Below are 19,063 nucleotides of genomic sequence, written 5' to 3'. Positions count from 1 at the left end.
GCACGACCTGGAAGTCACCTACTGGTGCAAGGTGATCACTGTTGTGCCTTCCCCATGCCCGGCCCTCCCAGACCCCATCTAGTCTGGCACTGTCTAGTAGTTCTTGTCTGGAATGGGGCAGACAGCTCCATCATATCTGTTTCCCTGATTCCTGCCAGTCTGAGTGCTTAACTTTGAAGAAATCCCAAAATGACCTAGCCAAAGCTGAGCTGGGCTCCTCCCAGCAGAGCCCCACCCCCAGACCCAACCTGATTCTCCCCCCAAGGACACAGTCTAATGCGAATCTGATTATATTTTAATGGAGACCGATATTTATAGAAGCTTAATTCTAAAGACTTGATTAATTTTAAAGACTTGTATCATTTTATCCCACCAGCCTGATCATTTTCATAAGCAAACAGTCAGCTGGTATCTGTATACAAACTCAGAAGGGCATCTTTGTGTATTCTTCCAAGTAGAAATTATGCAGAATACTCTGAATAGTAGCTTTGGCCTTACACATCCAGTGCCTTCAAAGTTGGTGAAAATACTTAATGTTTTCTATATAGAACATGAATATCTGATATCCACTTGCTTTCTTGAGAGAATCGTAGGGATAATGCATAATAAAATGCATGTGTAAAAAAGCTATGAATGTAAAAATTCATAAGAATTTATAAATTATGTTTTGGGTAATCTATTTTAAAATTTTATATGTACATTTTAGGTATACAATGACATTCATCATTGGAGACTTGTACCTTTACATAATATATCTTGATTCTTATTTTTCCCCATACCCTGCCCTCCGTTCAACCCCTCCACCCTTCCCATTTACAAAGACTTTGCTTCCATTTCTTCATTTTCTCATATTAATTCCATTCCCCTCTTTCCTTTTCCATACCCCTTCCACTTCCCTTTCCCTTTGCACCTTTTCTTCCTATTTTACATTATCTATTATACATTTTCATCCTTATTTATACACTTTCAGTTTCTCACACCAGAGAAACTATTCAGTATTTACACGTGTGTGCTATTTATTTCACTTAAGAGTACCGCCTTAATGTGCATCCATTTAGCTATAAATTCCTCAAATTTTTTCATTCTTTATGGCTGAGTAGTACTCCATTATTAAAAAAGAAACACATTTTCTTTATCCAGTCTCCAGTTGATGGATTGGGTTGCTTCCATATTTCAGCTATTACAAACTGTGCTGCTATGAACCTGGGTGCACATATATCACTATGGTAGGATTCTTTTATTTCTTTTGGAAAGATACCCAGCAGGAGATTAGCTGGGTCAAATGAACCTCCAGTCCTAGTTCTTTGAGGTATCTCCATCCATCCTGATTTCCACAGTGGTTGCATCATTCTACACTCCCAGCAACAGTGGAGAAGGGTTTCTTTTTCCCCACAGCCCCATCAGCATTTGTTAGTGGTTGATTTCATGAAAGCAGCTATTCTTTCTGGGGTGAAGTAGAATCTCAGCGTTGCTTTCATTTGCATCTCTTGAATGACCAGTGATGTTGAACATCTTTTCATATGCTTATTTGCCATTTCTACTTCTTTGCTTGAGAAATATCTGTTCATTTCAGATGTCCATTTTTGGATTGGATCTTTAAATTTGAGAGGTCTGATTTTTTAAAAGTTCTTTATGTATTCCAGATAGTAGACCTTTGTCTGAGAAACAGCTGGTGAAAATTTTTTCCCACATTGTGGGTTGTCTCTTCACACTGTAGGTGGTTTCTCTTGCTGTGAAGAAAGTTTTTAACAAGAAGACACCCCATTTGTTGATTCTTTGTGCTACTTCACGTGCAACTGACGTTTTGTTCATGAAATCTTTTCCTATGCCAATGTCTTCAAGAGACCTCTTGCAGCTGGTTTAGTATTTCTGTTTTAATATTTAGGTCTTTAATCCATTTCAATTTTATTTTAGTGCATGGTTAGAGATATAGGTCTAGTTTTAACTTTTGGCAAGTTGAAAGCCAATTTTTCCAGCACCATTTGTTAAAGAAGCTATCTTTCCTGCATTGAGGGTGTTTGGCTCCTTTGTTGAAGATGAGGTGGCTGAGTGTGTTTGAAATTGTTTCTGCATCTTCTAATCTATTCCCCTGATCCTCAAGTCTGTTTCTTTGCTAGTATGATGCTGTTTTTATCATAGTAGCTTTGTAGTATAGTTTCGTGTTGGGGATTGTGATAACCCCTACCTTGTCTTTCCTGCCTAGAATTGCTTTTGCTATTCTATGTCTCTTCTTGTTGCAAATGAATATTTGGATAGTTTTCTCAAGGTCTGTCAGGTATGCTGCTGGCATTTCACTTGGGATTGCATTGAATCTGTATAGCAGTTTTGGAAGTAAGGCCTTTTTCACTGTGTTGATTCTTCCTACCCAGGAGCAAGGGATGCCTTTTCATTTTCTGATATCCTCTTCATTCTCTTTTTACAGAGTGCTAGTTTTTAGAGTAGTGGTCTTTGATTTATTTCATTATGTTAATTCCTAGGTATTTCTTTTTTTGGAGGTACTATTGTGAAGGGATTTGTTTCTCCAGTTCCTTTTTCAGTGAGTCTGTTGTCCACATATAAGAAAGCTATTGATTGGTGTGTGTTGACCTTGTATCCAGCTACTTTACTGAATTTAGTTATTAAGTCTAGAAGACTTTCGGTAGAGTTCTTGAGGTCTTCTATATAGAGCATCGTGTCATCTGCAAATACTGACCATTTGACTTCTTCATTTCCTATCTTTATTCATTTTTTTCTCTTGTCTAATCGCCATGGCTAATGTTTCCAAAACTATATTGAATAAGAGTGGTAATGGACATCCTTGTCTTATTTCTGATTTTAGTGTGAAGGATTTCAGTTTTTGACCATTTAGTATGATATTGGCTGTTGGGGTTTGTTTGTTTGTTTGTTTGGTACCAGGGATCGAACTCCAGTCCTTGCACCTGCAAGGCTAGCGGAGGAACCACTGAGCTAAATCCTCATTTCTAGGCTGTTGGTTTTTTATAGATGGCTTTTATCAGGTTGAGGTAGAGATTGTCTATTCCAATTTTTTGTAGGGTGTTATTATGAATGGGTATTGGATTTGTCAAATGCTTTTTTTGTATCTATTGAGATGATCATATGGTGTTTGTCCTTGGCTCTATTAACGTAGTGTATTACATTTTTAAATGAAAATTTAGTTTTATTGTGGGCTCTTTAGGCAAACATATCAGTATTTTTTATTATTTACATAATCTTCTGGCAACAGTCCTTATATTTCAAATGACATTTTATCCAAAATTACATTAAATTCTTCTATGAACTCTGTAATGGATACAAACTATTATCCACTCCCCATTTGATAGTGGTTCTATTTTTGATTCTTTAATTATAAAGTCTCTGAACTTGAAATTATTCAGTTGTGACAGGAAGTGTTAAATAGGTAACTAATCCATGGCTTGATTTTTGACCTGATCAAATGACAGGTTTAAACACAACTGTTTAATGTTTCAGTCTGACCATATGGTCAGACTTCACTAGCGCTTTGCTACAGCCTGGACACTAACCATTGAGAAATAGACAGACACCTTTCTGTGCTAGCAGCTGTTGGTGTGTGCCGAGCTCCTTGACTGCCATTCTGAATCACCATGATGATGTCTGTGTTCTGGATGGTGGAGAGGTGATGGGCAATCACGATGCAGATGTGGCCTTTTCTGGCCTTGTCAAGGGCTTCCTGGAAAGTGTTTTCACTTTCTGTATCCAGAGGTGACATAGCTTCATCCAGAAGCAAAATATGAGGCTGTCTAACAAGGGCATGGGTAATGATGATGCACTGTTTCTGGCCACTGGAGAGCTGGGCTTCTTTGTGTCCCACTTTGGGGTTAAACCTCTTATCATCTTCGCCCTTTTGAAGCTGAAATCATAGTTGAACAATGGGCTCTGATTCTTACACCTGGATTTCAAGGGTGAAATTCACATTTTCCATCATGTTGCCTATTATTATATCTGGCAACTGTAGTCTGTGGTGGACAGAATGAGAGGGAGGTGGAGAGGTAGGGAGAGGGGCGAGGGGGAAGAGAGGTTGAGGAGAGGATGAGAAGGAGGAGAGGGAGGGCTACATTTATTGAACTGTGTATGTTGAAGCTTCCGTGCATCCTTGGATGTATCCCACTTGATCAGGGTGTATGATCATCTTGATGATCTTCTGCCTTCTATTTGCCAGTATCTTATTATGGATTTTTCATCTTGTTTTGGGTAATTTATGTATTCCTGACTCCAACTGTTATCCATTTGCTTGACTCTTCTCTACATGGACCACAGACTTTCTGAGAATCTATAGAAAGGTACTGGTCTTTAGAAAATGTATGACTTTATTTTGTACATACTTTTGGGAGATTCTGTGATAGCCTTTCTATCAAAAATCTTCAGCACATTGCTGGTCGGAGTGTCACTTGCTACATCCCTTTGGGGAGTTATTTGGAAGCATCTATCAAAATGTATCCTTTTGCCTGAATCTGCTTTACTTACACCTGTGCAAAATAATATATGTATACAGTTTCTGTCACAATATTATGTATGATAGAACAATTGGGAAAAACCTAAATGCCAATCTCCAGAGGACTAGTTAAATAAATAAATTATGGAATAACCATATGATGGAACTATAAAACATAAATTATGGAACAACCATGGAAACTATATGAGGAAACTCTTTCTGAAGTGATATGAAGCACTCTTCAAGGTGTACTGTTCGATAAACAATGGTGTAGACTCATCTGCATGATATACAAAGATTTGTACTTTTTTTTCTTTTTGAGACAGCGTTTTGCTATGTTGGCCAGGCTGGCCTACAATTCATGATCCTCCTGCCTCAGCCTCCCAAGCATCTGGGATTAAAGGTGTGCACCATCAAACCTGGATCATTTGTACTTTTTCTTTAGAAGAATAACATCAGTAGCTTCCTAGCTGGTAAAAGGAGTCAGAGGAAAAATTTTCTCTCTATGCCTTTTTATATCTTTGGATTTGGACTATGTGAGTGTATTACTATTCAAAAATAAAATTAAACTAATTTTAAGGTAAAAGTTTTATTATGTACAACAGATATGACATATTTGTTGAGAATGATGCTTCTAAAATATTTCTCAAGACTTGCAAAAATGTATGTGTTATATTAGATTTAAAATGTAGACACAAAATTGAACGATGTGTAGTTGAAAATGTCCTCTTTTTATGCATAGTTATATTATCTAAATTGCCTATGATGTAAACAGTTTTTTATTTTTTGGTACCGGAGATAGAACTTGGGACCTTGCACTTTCAAGGCAGGTGGCAGAACCACTGAGCTAAATCCCCAGCTCTAGTGTAAGCAATTTTAAAAGTAAGAGTTTATTAAAAAGAAAGTGACTCTCTGTCCTGATGACTTTGAAATTGGAATCTCCAGCCTACACCCTTCCCAAACTGATGCAGCCCCCTATTTCTGGACATCACAAACATAGCTCCCTTGGCAGCACCCTATGCCTGCTTGCTCCTTGAAACATAAATTTAAATCCATTGATAAAAATCACGATGAGCCAAAAACGAGTATGAACCAGAAACCAGTCGTGTTGACTCCTTTCTACCTTGCTCCCTCCTTCTCGCCGGCTCCCGTTGCAAACTGGTCACTGCGTCCTCAGGATGCTACTTCCAATGACACCCACCCTTTGAGACCTGTGTTCAAGGAACTTCACAACGTCCCCCAGCAACCCTGACATTCTTCCCTCTGCTTCTGTAGCGGCCTCTTTCTCTGAGCACCCCATGTATCGCCACATCTCTGTCCCTTCTGCCCAGAACACTGTTTCTATCTTCTGATCATAATTTCCCACCTTTCTACACACAGCTCAAACGTCTCCTGCCTGTGGGACATTTTTTGCCCCCTCTTCTCTCCTTCACTTACAGCAGAATTCATCTCTTTGTTTCTAGATACAGCACTGGCACCCTGGTCCCTAGATTGTATTGGAGTTAACTGTAAACATCTAACACAGTTCCCTAAGCATAGATTTCCGTCTAGCAGGGATAAACTATTATTCATCCATGCAGCCTCAAGTCTTGGCCCCACAGGGAATGCAACAGATGCACAACAAACTGCTTCTGAGTGGAAAATACAGTGAAGTTGATAGGAAAGCCATTCAAAATGGAATTTCACTTTATGTACTACAGTATTTCTCTGCCATAAATCTAATGCTGTGGTAAAATCCATTTGCATTATTATTTAATCCTTGAACCATCTGAAGCAGGATATTTTAGAATATTTGCCATCTGTATATATCAGCATCTTACAAGGAAAGATTCAAGTTGATACTAATTCACTTTTGACTTTAATTTACATTGTGCTGGCCTGAAAAATCCTTGTATTTCTTTCATGCCTGTAGCACCAGTCTTTCATTCACAAAGCTCAAAAGAAGCTGAACAGATTTTCTAGAATCTTTCAAATATTTCCCAGTTAGGCTAAACAAAACTAAGAACATTTCCCTAGAAAGGCATGCTTTTGATTAAATGAACACTAAGCTAAAATTAGGGATCAAACCAAGGATACTGTTCAGTGACATGTTTAGATTCTGAGTCCTTTCAAAGGAAAGAAATCTAAAACAATATCCTCATTTAGTTTATAGTAAAGCACACACCAGTCTTCAGTGGAAGGCACATGTCTCCTGGGCTTGGTCTCCAGGCCTAATACTATCACATTCACTGTCAAACAAATAATCCCAGGAGTTTTGGTAGATAAAGGAATTTCTCAGTGTTTTTTCTCATGGTTGTTCTGGAGTCACTAACCTGAGGAATGATCTCTCAGCCTTTTTCCCCACTGGAGTGAGGATTGAACCCAATGACTTTGTTTTTTTAATTTTTTTTTATTTAAATTGTATTGAGTTTATTGGTACATTTAGGGATACAGTACAGTTACATTCATTGTTGGGATCATGTACCTTTACATGGCAAGTCTTGATTCTTATTTTTTACCCTTACCTCTGCCCTCCCTTCACCCCCCCCTCCCCTCCCCATCTACAAACACTTTATTTTCATCTTTTCATTCTCTCACATTTTTTTCTTTTCCCTTTTTGTTCTTCCCCTACGTATCACACCTTCCCTACACCTTTAGCTCCTTTCCTCCCATTTCTAAATGTCAGTAATCTTATTAGAATCTTATGCATTGTTGCAGAATATTCACACCAGGGAAACTATTTGGTATTTACACATGTGGGACTTATTTATTTCACTTAGGAGTATATCTTCAATATGTATCCATTTTCCTATGAATGAATCTATTCTCTCGCTCTTTATGGCTGAGTAATATTCCATTTTATAGAAAAACCACAACTTCTTTATCCAGTTTCCAACGGATGGGCAAATAGGTTGTTTCCAAGATTTAGCTATTACAAACTGTGCCGCTATAAACATGGGTGCACATACTTCTCTGTGATATGATTCTTTTAGTTCTCTTGGAAAGATACCCAACAGAGGGATGGCTGGGTCAAATGGAACCTCCAGTCCAAGCTCTTTGAGGTATCTCCATATTGATTTCCATAGTGGTTGCACTAGTCTGCACTCCCACCAACAATGGAGGAGGGTTCCTTTCTCCCCACAACCCCGCCAACATTTGTTATTGTGTGATTTCTTGATAGCAGCCATTCTTTGTGGGGTGAGGTGGAATCTCAGTGTTGTTTTCATCTGCATCTCTCGAATGACCAGTGATGTGGAACATTTTTTCATATATTTTCTTGCTGCTTTCACTTCTTTGTATGAGAAATGTCTGTTCATTTCGGATGCCCATTTTTGGATCGGGTCTTTATATTTGGGGGGACTGATTGTTTTGAGTTCTTTATATATCCTTGATAATAGTCCTTTGTCTGAGGTACAGCTGGTAAAAATTTTTTCCCACATTGTAGATTGTCTCTTAGTTCTGCTAATGGTTTCTTTTGAAGTACAGAAGCTTTTTAGTAAGATGAGATCCCAGTTGTTGATTCTTTCTGCTAGTTCCCGTGCTACTGAGGATTTGTTCATAAAGTCTTTTCCTATACCAATGTCTTCCAGAGTTCTGCCTAACTTACTTTCCAGCAAGTTTAATGTTTCTGTTTTAATATTTAGATCTTTAATCCATTTGGATTTTAATTTAGTGCATGGCGAAAGATAAGGGTCTAATTTTAATCTGTGACAGGTTGATATCCAGTTTTTCCAACACCATTTATTAAAGAGGCTATCTTTCCTCCACTGAGGATGGTGAGCTCCTTTGTCGAAGATGAGGTAGCTGAGTACATCTGCATTTGTTTTTGTGTCTTCCAGTCTGTTCCATTGATCCTCAGGCCTATTTCTTTGCCAGTACCATGCTGATTTTATCACAGTGGCTTTGTAGTATAGTTTCAAATTGGGAATTGTTACACCTGGTGCCATGTGACTGTTGCCTATAATGGCTTTTGCTATTCTAGGTCTCTTGTGGTTCCAAATGAATTTTTGGATTCTTTTTTCTAGTTCTGTGAAATATAGTGTTGGAATTTCAATTGGCATTGCATTGAATGTATATAGCAGTTTCGGTAGTATGGCCATTTTCACTATGTTGATTCTTCCTACCCAGGAGCAGGGGATATCTTTCCATTTTTTTATATCCTCTTCGATTTCTTTTTTCAGAGTGCTGTAGTTTTCAGTGTAGAGATCTTTTGTTTCTTTTGTTAGATTGATTCCTAGATACTTCATTTTTTTGGATGCTATTGTAAAAGGAATTTTTTCCCTTATTTCTCTTTCTGTCTGTCTGTTATTTGTGTATAGAAAGGCTATTGATTTTTGGGTATTCACCTTGTATCCAGATACTTTACTGAATCTGTCAATTAAGTCTAGAAGTTTTTTGGTGGAGTTTTTTGGATCTTCAATGTAGAGTATCATATCATCAGCAAATAATGATAGTTTAACTTCTTCCTTTCCTATCTTTATTGCTTTAATTTCTTTCTCTTGTCTAATTGCTGTGGCTAATGTTTCCAGAACTATATTGAAGAGAAGTGGCGATAGTGGGCATCCTTGTCTTGTTCCTGATTTTAACATGAAGGTTTTCAGTTTTTGGCCATTCAATATGATGTTGGCTGATGGTTTTTCATAAATAGCCTTTATTAAATTGAGGTATAGACCATCTATTCCAATTTTTTGCAGGGTTTTTATCATGAATGGGTGTTGAATTTTATCAAATGCTTTTTCTGCATCTATTGAGAGGATCATATGGTTTTTGTCCTTGACTTTGTTAATATAATGTATTACATTCACTGACTTTCGTATGTTGAACCACCCTTGCATCTCTGGAATAAATCCGACTTGGTCATGATGGATGATCTTCTTAATAATCCTCTGTATTCTGTTTGCTAGTATCTTATTAAGGATTTTTGCATCTATATTCATTAAGGAGATTGGTCTGTAGTTCTCCTTTTTGGTTGTATCTTTCTCTGGTTTGGGAATCAGAGTGATACTTGCTTCCAGGAATGAATTTGGAAGTATAGCTTCTCTTTCAATTTCATTGAAAAGTTTGAAGAGTAATGGTAGTAGTTCTTCTCTAAATGTCTTGTAAAATTCAGCAGTGAATCCATCAGGGCCTGGGCTTTTCTTTGTTGGTAAGTTTTTAATTACATTTTCAATTTCACTGATTGTGATTGGGGTGTTTAAAATGTTTTTATCTTCTTCGTTCAACTTTGGTAATTCATAAGTATCTAGAAATCTGTCCATTTCTTCTGTGTTTTCCATTTTATTAGAGTACAGGTTCTCAAAGTAGGTGTTCATGATCCTCTGGATTTCTTTCGGATCTGTTGTGACTTCGCCTTTTTCATTCCTAATTGCATGGATCTGAGCCTTTTCTTTCCTTTTTTTGATAAGATTAGCTAAGGGTTTGTCGATTTTATTTATTCTTTCAAAAAACCAGCTCTTTGTTTCATTTATTTTTTGTATCATTTTCTTAATTTCAATTGCATTGATTTCTGCTCGGATCTTTATAATTTCCTCTCTTGTTCGAGCTTTGGGTTTTTCTTGCTCTTGTTTTTCTAGGAGTCTAAGTTTCATCGTTAAGTTGTTTATTTGAGCCCGCTCTGTTTTCCTAGTGTGGGCATTCAATGTTATGAATTTTCCATGAAACCCAATGACTTTGCACTAAGCTATATCCATAGTCCTTTTTTATTTCAAGACCAGGCTCACAAATTTACTAAGTTGCCCAGGTAGGGCTCTAATTTATGATCCTCCTGCCTCACCCTCTGGGAGTGCTAGGACTATATGTGTGTGTCACCACATCTGGCTCAAGAGCTTTTTGATGGCAATTGTAAAGGGTTAGCATTCACTTTCAGAGGACTGGTGAGCCCCTCTTTCCCAACTTTTATGGTCAGTACCTGATCAGGTCTCCCATCAGTCAGAAGGTAGATGACCTGCGTTTCATGATCAGCAAAAGCAATCTGCAGGGCCTGCAGGGTGTTTGTAGAGCTTCCAACCTGTGCCAAAAAAGAGATATGCAAAGATCTCACCAAGTAGTATGCATTTCCTGCTTTTAAAAAAGGAGGAAAGGGACTTCTAAAATAAAAGGAAAATTAAAATTATATTGAGATAATGATTTAAGCGCAGTGATTCAAAAAAATGAAATCCCTGGGTGTGTTATTGATGTCACTGTTTGGGCAGTCCAAGGACTGCTAGAAGTCAGGACTGTGGATTTCCTGTTGGGATGACAGAGGTCTAAATGTTATCTGTGTATTTCTTACTCAGTTACTGCTCACCCAGCTGTCAACAGAGCATAAATATGAAGCCTGAAGCTACCCCAGTGGAGTGTGTGTTTATTTCAAACCAGGATTTATTCAGGACCCCCACCATCCAGCAAACATGAGAGTGATAGTGTTAGCAATCTAACAGTGGGCTCATGGGCATATCTAACGTAATCTGAACCCAAACAGGTTCTAGTATATACTTCAAGTACATGTATTCATCTGTTAGGTCTTCTATGGCTGTACAGTGGGAAGTGAGAGACTCTAAATGTTCTACTTTACACATGATAAGAATAAATACACACTCCATATCTGTGGGTTCCATGTTTATAGATTAAACAGACCCTGGGTTGAAAATATTCAGGGAAAAATCACATCTGCACTGGCACCTACAGACTTTTTACATTGTTCCCTAAATAAATACAGTATAGGCATCATTTACATAGCATTTGCATTGTACTGGTACTGAGTCATCTAGAGGTGGGATGGGCCCAGGTTATATACAAACACTTCTCCAATTTCCCTAGGAGGCTCTGCATCCAAAGAGTGAGGGATCAGCAGGAGGTCCCAGATCCAATCAGTCACCATGGATACTGAGGGACACTGTACCAGTCAAAATCAGAATCAACCAAGGGGAATAAGTTATGGCTCATTCCTCTCCTACACAACACATTAATCATTACACCATCCACAGCTCTTCATGTAAAAAAGAGCAGGTATCAATATACACATTCTGTGTCAAGGGAAAACAATGATAGATTTTTAGCAAACTCTCCAATCATATTAAACAATTATAAATTAGAAAAATGAGGGCTTTATCAATAGATTTTCAGATAGATGTAAATTTATTGGAATACACTTTCTTTAATATGCAAAAGCAATCCTTACCATGACATTATCAATCAGATCTACAGGACTCTGAGATTTCCAAAAGCCCCTTTAAATCTTTGTTCTCAGATCTGGTGTCTCAGTTCAGCTTCAGTTGTAAGCAAGAAAAACCAACAGTGGCTGACTCAAGAAGAAAGTTTATGAAAGGGTCCTTGGCATAGCTCACAGAATTACCGAGCTACAGGAGAATCTGGGTTGAGACCTCACACAGGGAGGGATGTCCCCAGCCCTGCTTCAGACCTGCCTGACAGAGGTCCCACTACAGCTCTGCTGCCGAACACCAGATACTACATTTGCCTCACTGACACTGAAAGTATCAGACGGGTCAGCAGCCCACTGCCTCTGGCATCCAGGAGCCATGTCAGTCTGTACCTGCCACCATTGCCATGGTTTTCCCTGTAGGTCCATCACCCAGTCATTCTCACTTCAAAGCCCAGGAGGTTAATCTGATTGGTGGTGCCTCCGTCATGTGACTCACACCCTCATGGAACTTCCACAGGGTGAACAGGCTCTGCCTCAGGAATCAGGATAAGAAGGGAGAGTGATGATTGGCACATGCTCAATCCCTACCCAAGATGTCTCATTTCCAAAGACTTGCCATACCCCGCAGATGCCTTCTCCATTAACAGCTTCTCTTCATGAACCTGGGGGTGTAGAACTTGCCTAGCATGTACAAGGTCCTGGGTTCCATCTCTAGTACCATGAAAAAAAGTGTCTCAGACCTAGACATGAGTAGGGAATTCTGTGCCCTGACTCACCCACTTCTCCTTTATGTGGCTTTACTCCCTTTCATTTCAGATGTTTTGTAAGCATCTATGTCCCATGTACCAGGCATTTTATTAGGTCTGGAATATAACTTACAAAACCAGACCAAACTGTGTTTTTAATAGGGATTCACGGGATAGTGTTAGAAGCCTGGACAACCACTGCCAGCACTGTCAAAACCCATCACAGACCATGCCTGGCACAGGGTATATCTTGCTCTAGCTAAGTGAGTAAAGAATCTCATGGTGGAGATGTCTGGGAAGACTAGGAAGGATGAGTAGGATGGGTAGATAGACATAGAGAGGAAGGTGAGTGTTGTTCACAATTCAGCAAGTAATTCTGTACTTAAAGCTCCAATGGTGAAAGAGGGCTGAAGAGTGGTGTGGTGCTGATAACTATAAAAACATTTACTGAGTGTGTACTGGGCTAAGTACTTCCATTTCCTGCATATTTATTCTGCAGCATAAGGAGATGCAGCCTCACTGTGTCAGTCCCCATGACCCCAGAAGGTCACAGACAGCCTCCCACCCTGCAGACAGCACCAGTGGAATTCTCTGGGGCCCCTGCAGCATAAGACAACTCAGAAAACTAAACTGTCACAGGAATGAAAGCCACAATTGTGAACTTAAACACAGTAATTGCCTGTTGAATGACAAGATTCAAATGGGATTAAAGAGTCTCTCCTCATATAACAATGGAAATGTCAAAGGTACAATAAAAAAGTCACTCACCATACCAAGAACAAGAAATACCTCTTTTGGATGAGAAACTAAATCAACTAATGCCAGTAACAGAAAAGCCTCAGAGATCTCTGGGAGAATAATAATCTGATACTCAGACCATTAGAATTTTAGAGAAGAGAGTGTAAAGAATAAGGAACTTTAATAAAATTCAAAAAACATTAGTTTAAAAATCCCCAACTTTGGTAAAAGATACAAAAACTACTGTTCAAGAAGCTGAGTAAATAAAATAAACCAAAAAATTCCACATCAAAACACATTGTATTTAAATTTCTGAAAACTAGGGTGAAGGGAGGGTGGGGACAAGGGGAAAAAATGAGAACCAAGACCTGGCATGTAAAGGTACAAGATCCCAGTAATGAATGTAACTGTACTGTCTACCTAGAATGTACCAATAAATTAAACTAATTAAAAAATAAAATAAAATAAATATCTGAAAACTAAAGGCAAAGGCAAATCCTAAAAATGGGCAAAGAGAAATAACATTATGGGGGCCAGAGATTTAGCTCAGTGGTTCTGCCACCTGCCTCACAAGTGCAAGGTCCTGAGTTCGATCCCCCATACCAAAAAAAAAAAAAAAAAGTGGCTTATGTATACAGAGTCTGACAAAACATCTATACACACTTCATAAAAAGAAATAACATTATGGTACCACCTATAAAAGAACACCAACTCAGATGATAGCAGTTTCTCATCTGAAACTATAGAGACCAGAGGGAGTGGCATGACATGTTTGAAGTGCTGAAAGAAATGAAAAGCCAGCCCGCGATCACATATCTGGTGGAAATATCCTAACCAGATACAGGAGGGTCAAAGAAGGAAAACTATGAGAAACTGTTATCAGGAAACCTATCATTAAAGAATGGTTAATGGAAGCTCTGCAAATAGAAAACAAGAATGAAAGATTGGACTTTCAGAAAGGAATCAAGAATAATGGAATGGGTAAATGCGGAAGAAGCACAGTAAATAACCCTTAATAACCTTAACCTCATGAGTTTCTTACATCATGTTTCATGATTAAAGCAAAGGTGTAACACTGTCTAAAATAGTATAATGTATATGAGGAAAATACTTTAAATAGTATAATGTACATGAGGGTAAAGGAATCTAAATAGAAGTAAGATCTGAACACAAAAGTGAGGGGGAAAACCATCAATATCAGTACACTGTAATAACTTAAGTCCTCTTTGTGAGTGTCTTTCTGAGATGCAATCAAAAATACCTAGTACCATACAATGGAAAGGCAGGCTCATAAAAACATGACAATGTGTTCTCATCCACATGTTCACCAGATCTGGCATTGCACAACTTCTGGTTCTTTTCCAAAGTCAAAATAATCATCAAAGGTAAATTTTTTGAACCATTCATGACATTGAGCTAGCCATGATGGTGCAACAAAAGATATGAAAGAGGACTTCCAGAACTGCTTCAGAAAGTGGCAAGAATAATGGGATAAGTGTGGTTTTTTAAAGGGGGAGTATTTTGAGGGAGATTAATGACAATGTGTTTTTTACTGTAATAAATTTTTAAGATTTAAACATTTGTCATATTTTTAGCATACCTCATAGGCAGGTTGAAAGTGAAGAATGAAAACACAGTTTTTGGAAAGCAGGAAAACTATATTAATGTCACATAAAGGCATTACTAGGGACAAAAAAAGACATTATATGATGGCAAAATGTTCAGTCCACCAAGAAGATAGCCATCCTAAATGTGTATGCAACAAACAACAGAGCTTCAAAATAAACAGAGAAAAATCTGATAGAGCTAAAAAGAAAAATAGATAAATCAGTAATCATGGTTGGGGACTTCAATATCCCACACCTTTTTTTTTTGTTTGTTTTTGAGACAGGGTCTCACTATGTAGTTGAGACTGACCAGGAACTCACCATGTATCCAGGCTGGTCTCAAACTCACAGTGATCCTCCTGCCTCAGCCTCCCAAGTGGTAGGATTACAGATGTGTGCCACCACGCCCAGCTCAATATCCCACTCTTAATGGTTGACAAAACAGCAAATGTATAGAAGAAATGAAAAATGCCATCAACAAGCCAGACCTAATTATTACTTATAGAGTTCTCTGTTCAACAACTGACTACACATTCTTTTTTTAAAAAATTAACATTTACATAAATAGATCATATCTTGAATCACACAGAACAATGCTTAACAAATTTAAAAGAATTAAAATCATATAGGGTATATCCAGGAACATAAAGATGACACAACAGTTACCAAACACTTACAAATTAAAGAACGTGCTTTTAAAAACTCATGGCTCAAAAACGAAATGCCACTGAGAGCTAGGCTGGGATGTAGCTCACTCAATTTTTAGAACTCAGCCTTAGCATGGAAGAGGCTCTGAGTTCAATCCCCAGCAGAGAGATAAAGTGAGAAAGAGAGGGAGGAGAGAAAGAAAAGGAGAAGGGGAAATCACAGAAAAAATTAAAAATTAAGTAGAATTAAATGAAAATTTTAAAAAACATAGTAAATTTATGAAATGCAGCTAACAGTAATTTGTGGCATTAAAAGTTTATGTTAGGAAAAAGGAAATATCTCAAAACAATATTCTGTTTCTAAAACAAGAAACTAGGAAAAGAAAGCAAAATGTATTCAAAGCAAGTAGAAGGAAGAAAATAAAGATGAGTAACAAGCAATGAAATACAAAAGGCAAAATGGGAAAACTTACTGACAGAAAAGAATTGTCTTTAAAAAAAAAATTAGGGCTGGGGATTTAGCTCAGTGGTACCGGTGCCTGCCTGGCAAGTACAAGGTCCTGAGTTTGATCCCCAGTACTGGGAAGAAAGTCAGTAAAATCTACAACCTCTAGCAAAACGTACTAGATATAAATATAAATATAAAGAGAGTAGATACATATTACTAACATTAAGGGACATCACAACATCTTTTACAGTCAGTTACAAGATAATAAAATAATATCCTGAGAAACTTTATGCTTACAAATTTGACAGCTTAGAGGAAATGGAACAACTTCTCAAAAATTGCAAATGATCAAAATTCTATAAAGGGAAAAGTAGATAATTTGAATACTTCCATACTTATTACAGAAATTAAATTTGAAATTTAAAAGAAATCTCCAGGCTCATATAGTTTCACTGGAGAATTTTATGAAACATTCAAAGAATTAACACAAATTTTATACAATCTATTCCAAACAGAAAAGGAATTCTTCTTGACTTACTTTATAAAGCCTCTATTACCCTGACATCCAAACAAAAGACAGCACACATGCCTGCATGCATGTGAGTGCACACACACACACACACACATGCACATGCACCAAACCAACATATCTCATGAACTTAGGCAAAAAAATTTTGAGCAATATCTCAGCAAATTTAATCCAACAATGTATAAAATTAGTAATACACCATGACCAAGTAGGATTTTTCATTCATGAAAAATAGGTTCAAATTTGAAAAATTAATCAATACACTATAAAATATAGTATGCTTTATCAACAGGTTAATGAAGAAAATCATGTAATCATATACACTGAAAAGGATCTGACAAAATTCAACCACCATTCAATATAAAAACTCAGGACATTAGGATAGAAGGAAACTTTTTCAGTCTCAAAAAGAACATTATCAGAAAACCTGAAGTTAACATTACACTGACTGGTCAAAGACTGAGTTTTCTCTCTGCATGTTGGGAAAAAAGGTAAATGTGTCTGCTCTCATATTCCAATATAGCGGTGGAAGTTCTTGCCAAAGAAATAAAACTCAGCTCTTCAGCTGCCTGCCTGCCTGAGATCACCTGGCAGGTGCGCGACCTCCCGGACTATGCGACACAGACCCAGCAAGGACCCAAAGACCCCGGAGGGGGTCTCTTCAGCTGCCTGCCTGCCTGAGATCACCCGGCAGGTGCGCGACCTCTCGGACTGCGCAACAAGAGACCCAGTAAGGAAGATAGCCGCGAGGGCGCCCTTGAAAAACCCCCCCACTCTCAAACCTCCTGATTGGGCCAGTCCTTAGACCAACTCTGCAGAGGCATAGGTTCTCATGAAGGGTAGTTTTCTGAGCTCCCAACTTTAAACATCTTTAAAGAAAGGGCAGGGAAACCTGTAATAGAACTGAGTGGAGTTCAACCCTGAGGGTAGGGAAACTCAAGTTAGGCGTTGTAGACTGTGTTCAGTCTCAGTCATGGGGTACTGCCATTGGCTAGCTGAGACCAGGGGATTCGTTTCTGCATATGGCTGTGCATGTAGTATAATATGAGAACAGAGACAGTCTGAAAGAGGCCCTTCAAATTCTTTTTTTTCTCTCTCTCTCTCTTTTTTCTTTTCCTCATTCCACCCTAAAATTTCTTTCTTTTTTCTGTCCTCTCTCTCCAACTCAGTCTCTTGCTCCACCATATTGTCCCTCATCTCCCTTTTTATTCTGGCTCCTGCCCTAAATCAGACTTCTTCTTTTATTATTTTTTGTTTTTAGGAGGGGTTTCTCTTTATGTTCTTTTCTCCACTCATTTTACCTCACTCATGGCTCTGTACCTTCAAGGGAAGGCAAGCGCCTGTTATTGTTAAGGGGATATATTCTTGTCCTTATTCCTGCACTCTCTCTATCCCCCCTGAAGCTAATAGCTTTGTAAAGATAGTAAGGTAATTCTATATCCTCTGGATTCACTTCAAACCTGCTCTAAATCTTTCACTTATCTAATCCTCTCGTTCTAAGTCTAACCTCTTATCCTAAATGGCAAAGATGCTATATTGAAAGCATATTCACTGCAAACATACTATGGGCTGCTTCTTGAAATTAATTTAATTCACATTAGCTAAAGGTGATACATTAATGACTACCACAAGTGGTCAGTTTGAAAGCTGTGCCTGATCCTATTGGGCTGCTGAATGTATCAATTGGGATAAAGGGTTGTGATTGATTTAAAGAGTTGTTTTCTCTGATATTATGAAAATGAGGATGTCTATGAGTCATTAGAAACTCAAAAACTAAAATGCAACTATATTAGGAAGATTTAAGTAATGCCCAGAAATTAAAGAAGGACAACCAAACAATAAAAATAAAAATGAGAAAACACTTAAACAAGACACAAAAACAGATTTCCAGTTCACCAATGGCAAATAGTAGGACAAATGAGGATGAAAAGTCTGATAGTGAACCAACAGGACTCCCTGGACCCATAGCACAAGAGGTAACAAAACAGATCAATCAGGCTCTAGAAAAATTCAAAGCAGAAATAATTTCCCAGTTAACCAGAGAGATGATGAGCAAAATGGAAGTCATGATTCGAGACTCTAGAGCAGAAACTGACAAAAAATAGATGAGCTCAAGACTATGATAGAAGCCATGAAGACTCAGCATAAGAAAGAAATGGAAACAATGAATGCCCAACAGAGGAAAGAAATGGAATCCATAAAACAGATTCATTTCCCTTTTTGTTCTTCCCCTACCATCACACCTTCCCTGCACCTTTAGCTCCTTTCTTCCCATTTCTAAATATCAGTAATCTTATTAGAATCTTATGCATTGTTGCAGATTATTCACACCAGGGAAACTATTTGGTATTTACACATGTGTGACTTATTTATTTCACTTAGGAGTATATCTTCAATATGTATCCATTTTCCTATGAATGAATCTATTTTCTCGTTCTTTATAGCTGAGTAATATTCCATTTTATAGAAAAACCACAACTTCTTTATCCAGTTTCCAACGAATGGGCAAATAGGCTGTTTCCAAGACTTAAATATTACAAACTGTGCTGCTATAAACATGGATGCACATACTTCTCTGTGATATGATTCTTTTTGTTCTCTTGGAAAGATACCCACCAGAGGGATGGCTGGGTCAAATGGAACCTCCAGTCCAAGCTCTTTGAGGTATCTCCATATTGATTTCCATAGTGGTTGCACTAGTCTGCACTCCCACCAACAATGGAGGAGGGTTCCTTTCTCCCCACAACCCCGCCAACATTTGTTATTGTGTGATTTCTT

At 38.0% G+C, this 19,063-nt stretch overlaps 1 protein-coding gene across 2 annotated transcripts in view; it reads right to left on the bottom strand.

Moving 5' to 3' along the window:
- Vwa3b (von Willebrand factor A domain containing 3B) overlaps positions 1-19,063 on the bottom strand; it is a 201,657-nt gene that overhangs the window by 77,379 nt on the left and 105,215 nt on the right. For both annotated transcript variants that reach the window (XR_004516439.1, XM_033761713.1), the window contains exon 13: positions 10,338-10,436. Coding sequence is in view for 1 of the 2 variants with exons in the window: in XM_033761713.1 (XP_033617604.1) it covers positions 10,338-10,436 (99 nt within the window). In the remaining variant the exon portion in view is untranslated. The remainder of the gene's footprint in view (positions 1-10,337; positions 10,437-19,063) is intronic.

Source organism: Fukomys damarensis, unplaced genomic scaffold (genome assembly GCF_012274545.1).
Source record: "Fukomys damarensis isolate Sample0158 unplaced genomic scaffold, DMR_v1.0_HiC HiC_scaffold_9, whole genome shotgun sequence".
Taxonomy (NCBI): domain Eukaryota; kingdom Metazoa; phylum Chordata; class Mammalia; order Rodentia; family Bathyergidae; genus Fukomys; species Fukomys damarensis.
Note: the sequence above shows the minus strand (reverse complement) of the source record. Positions and strands in the feature narration are given on the sequence as shown.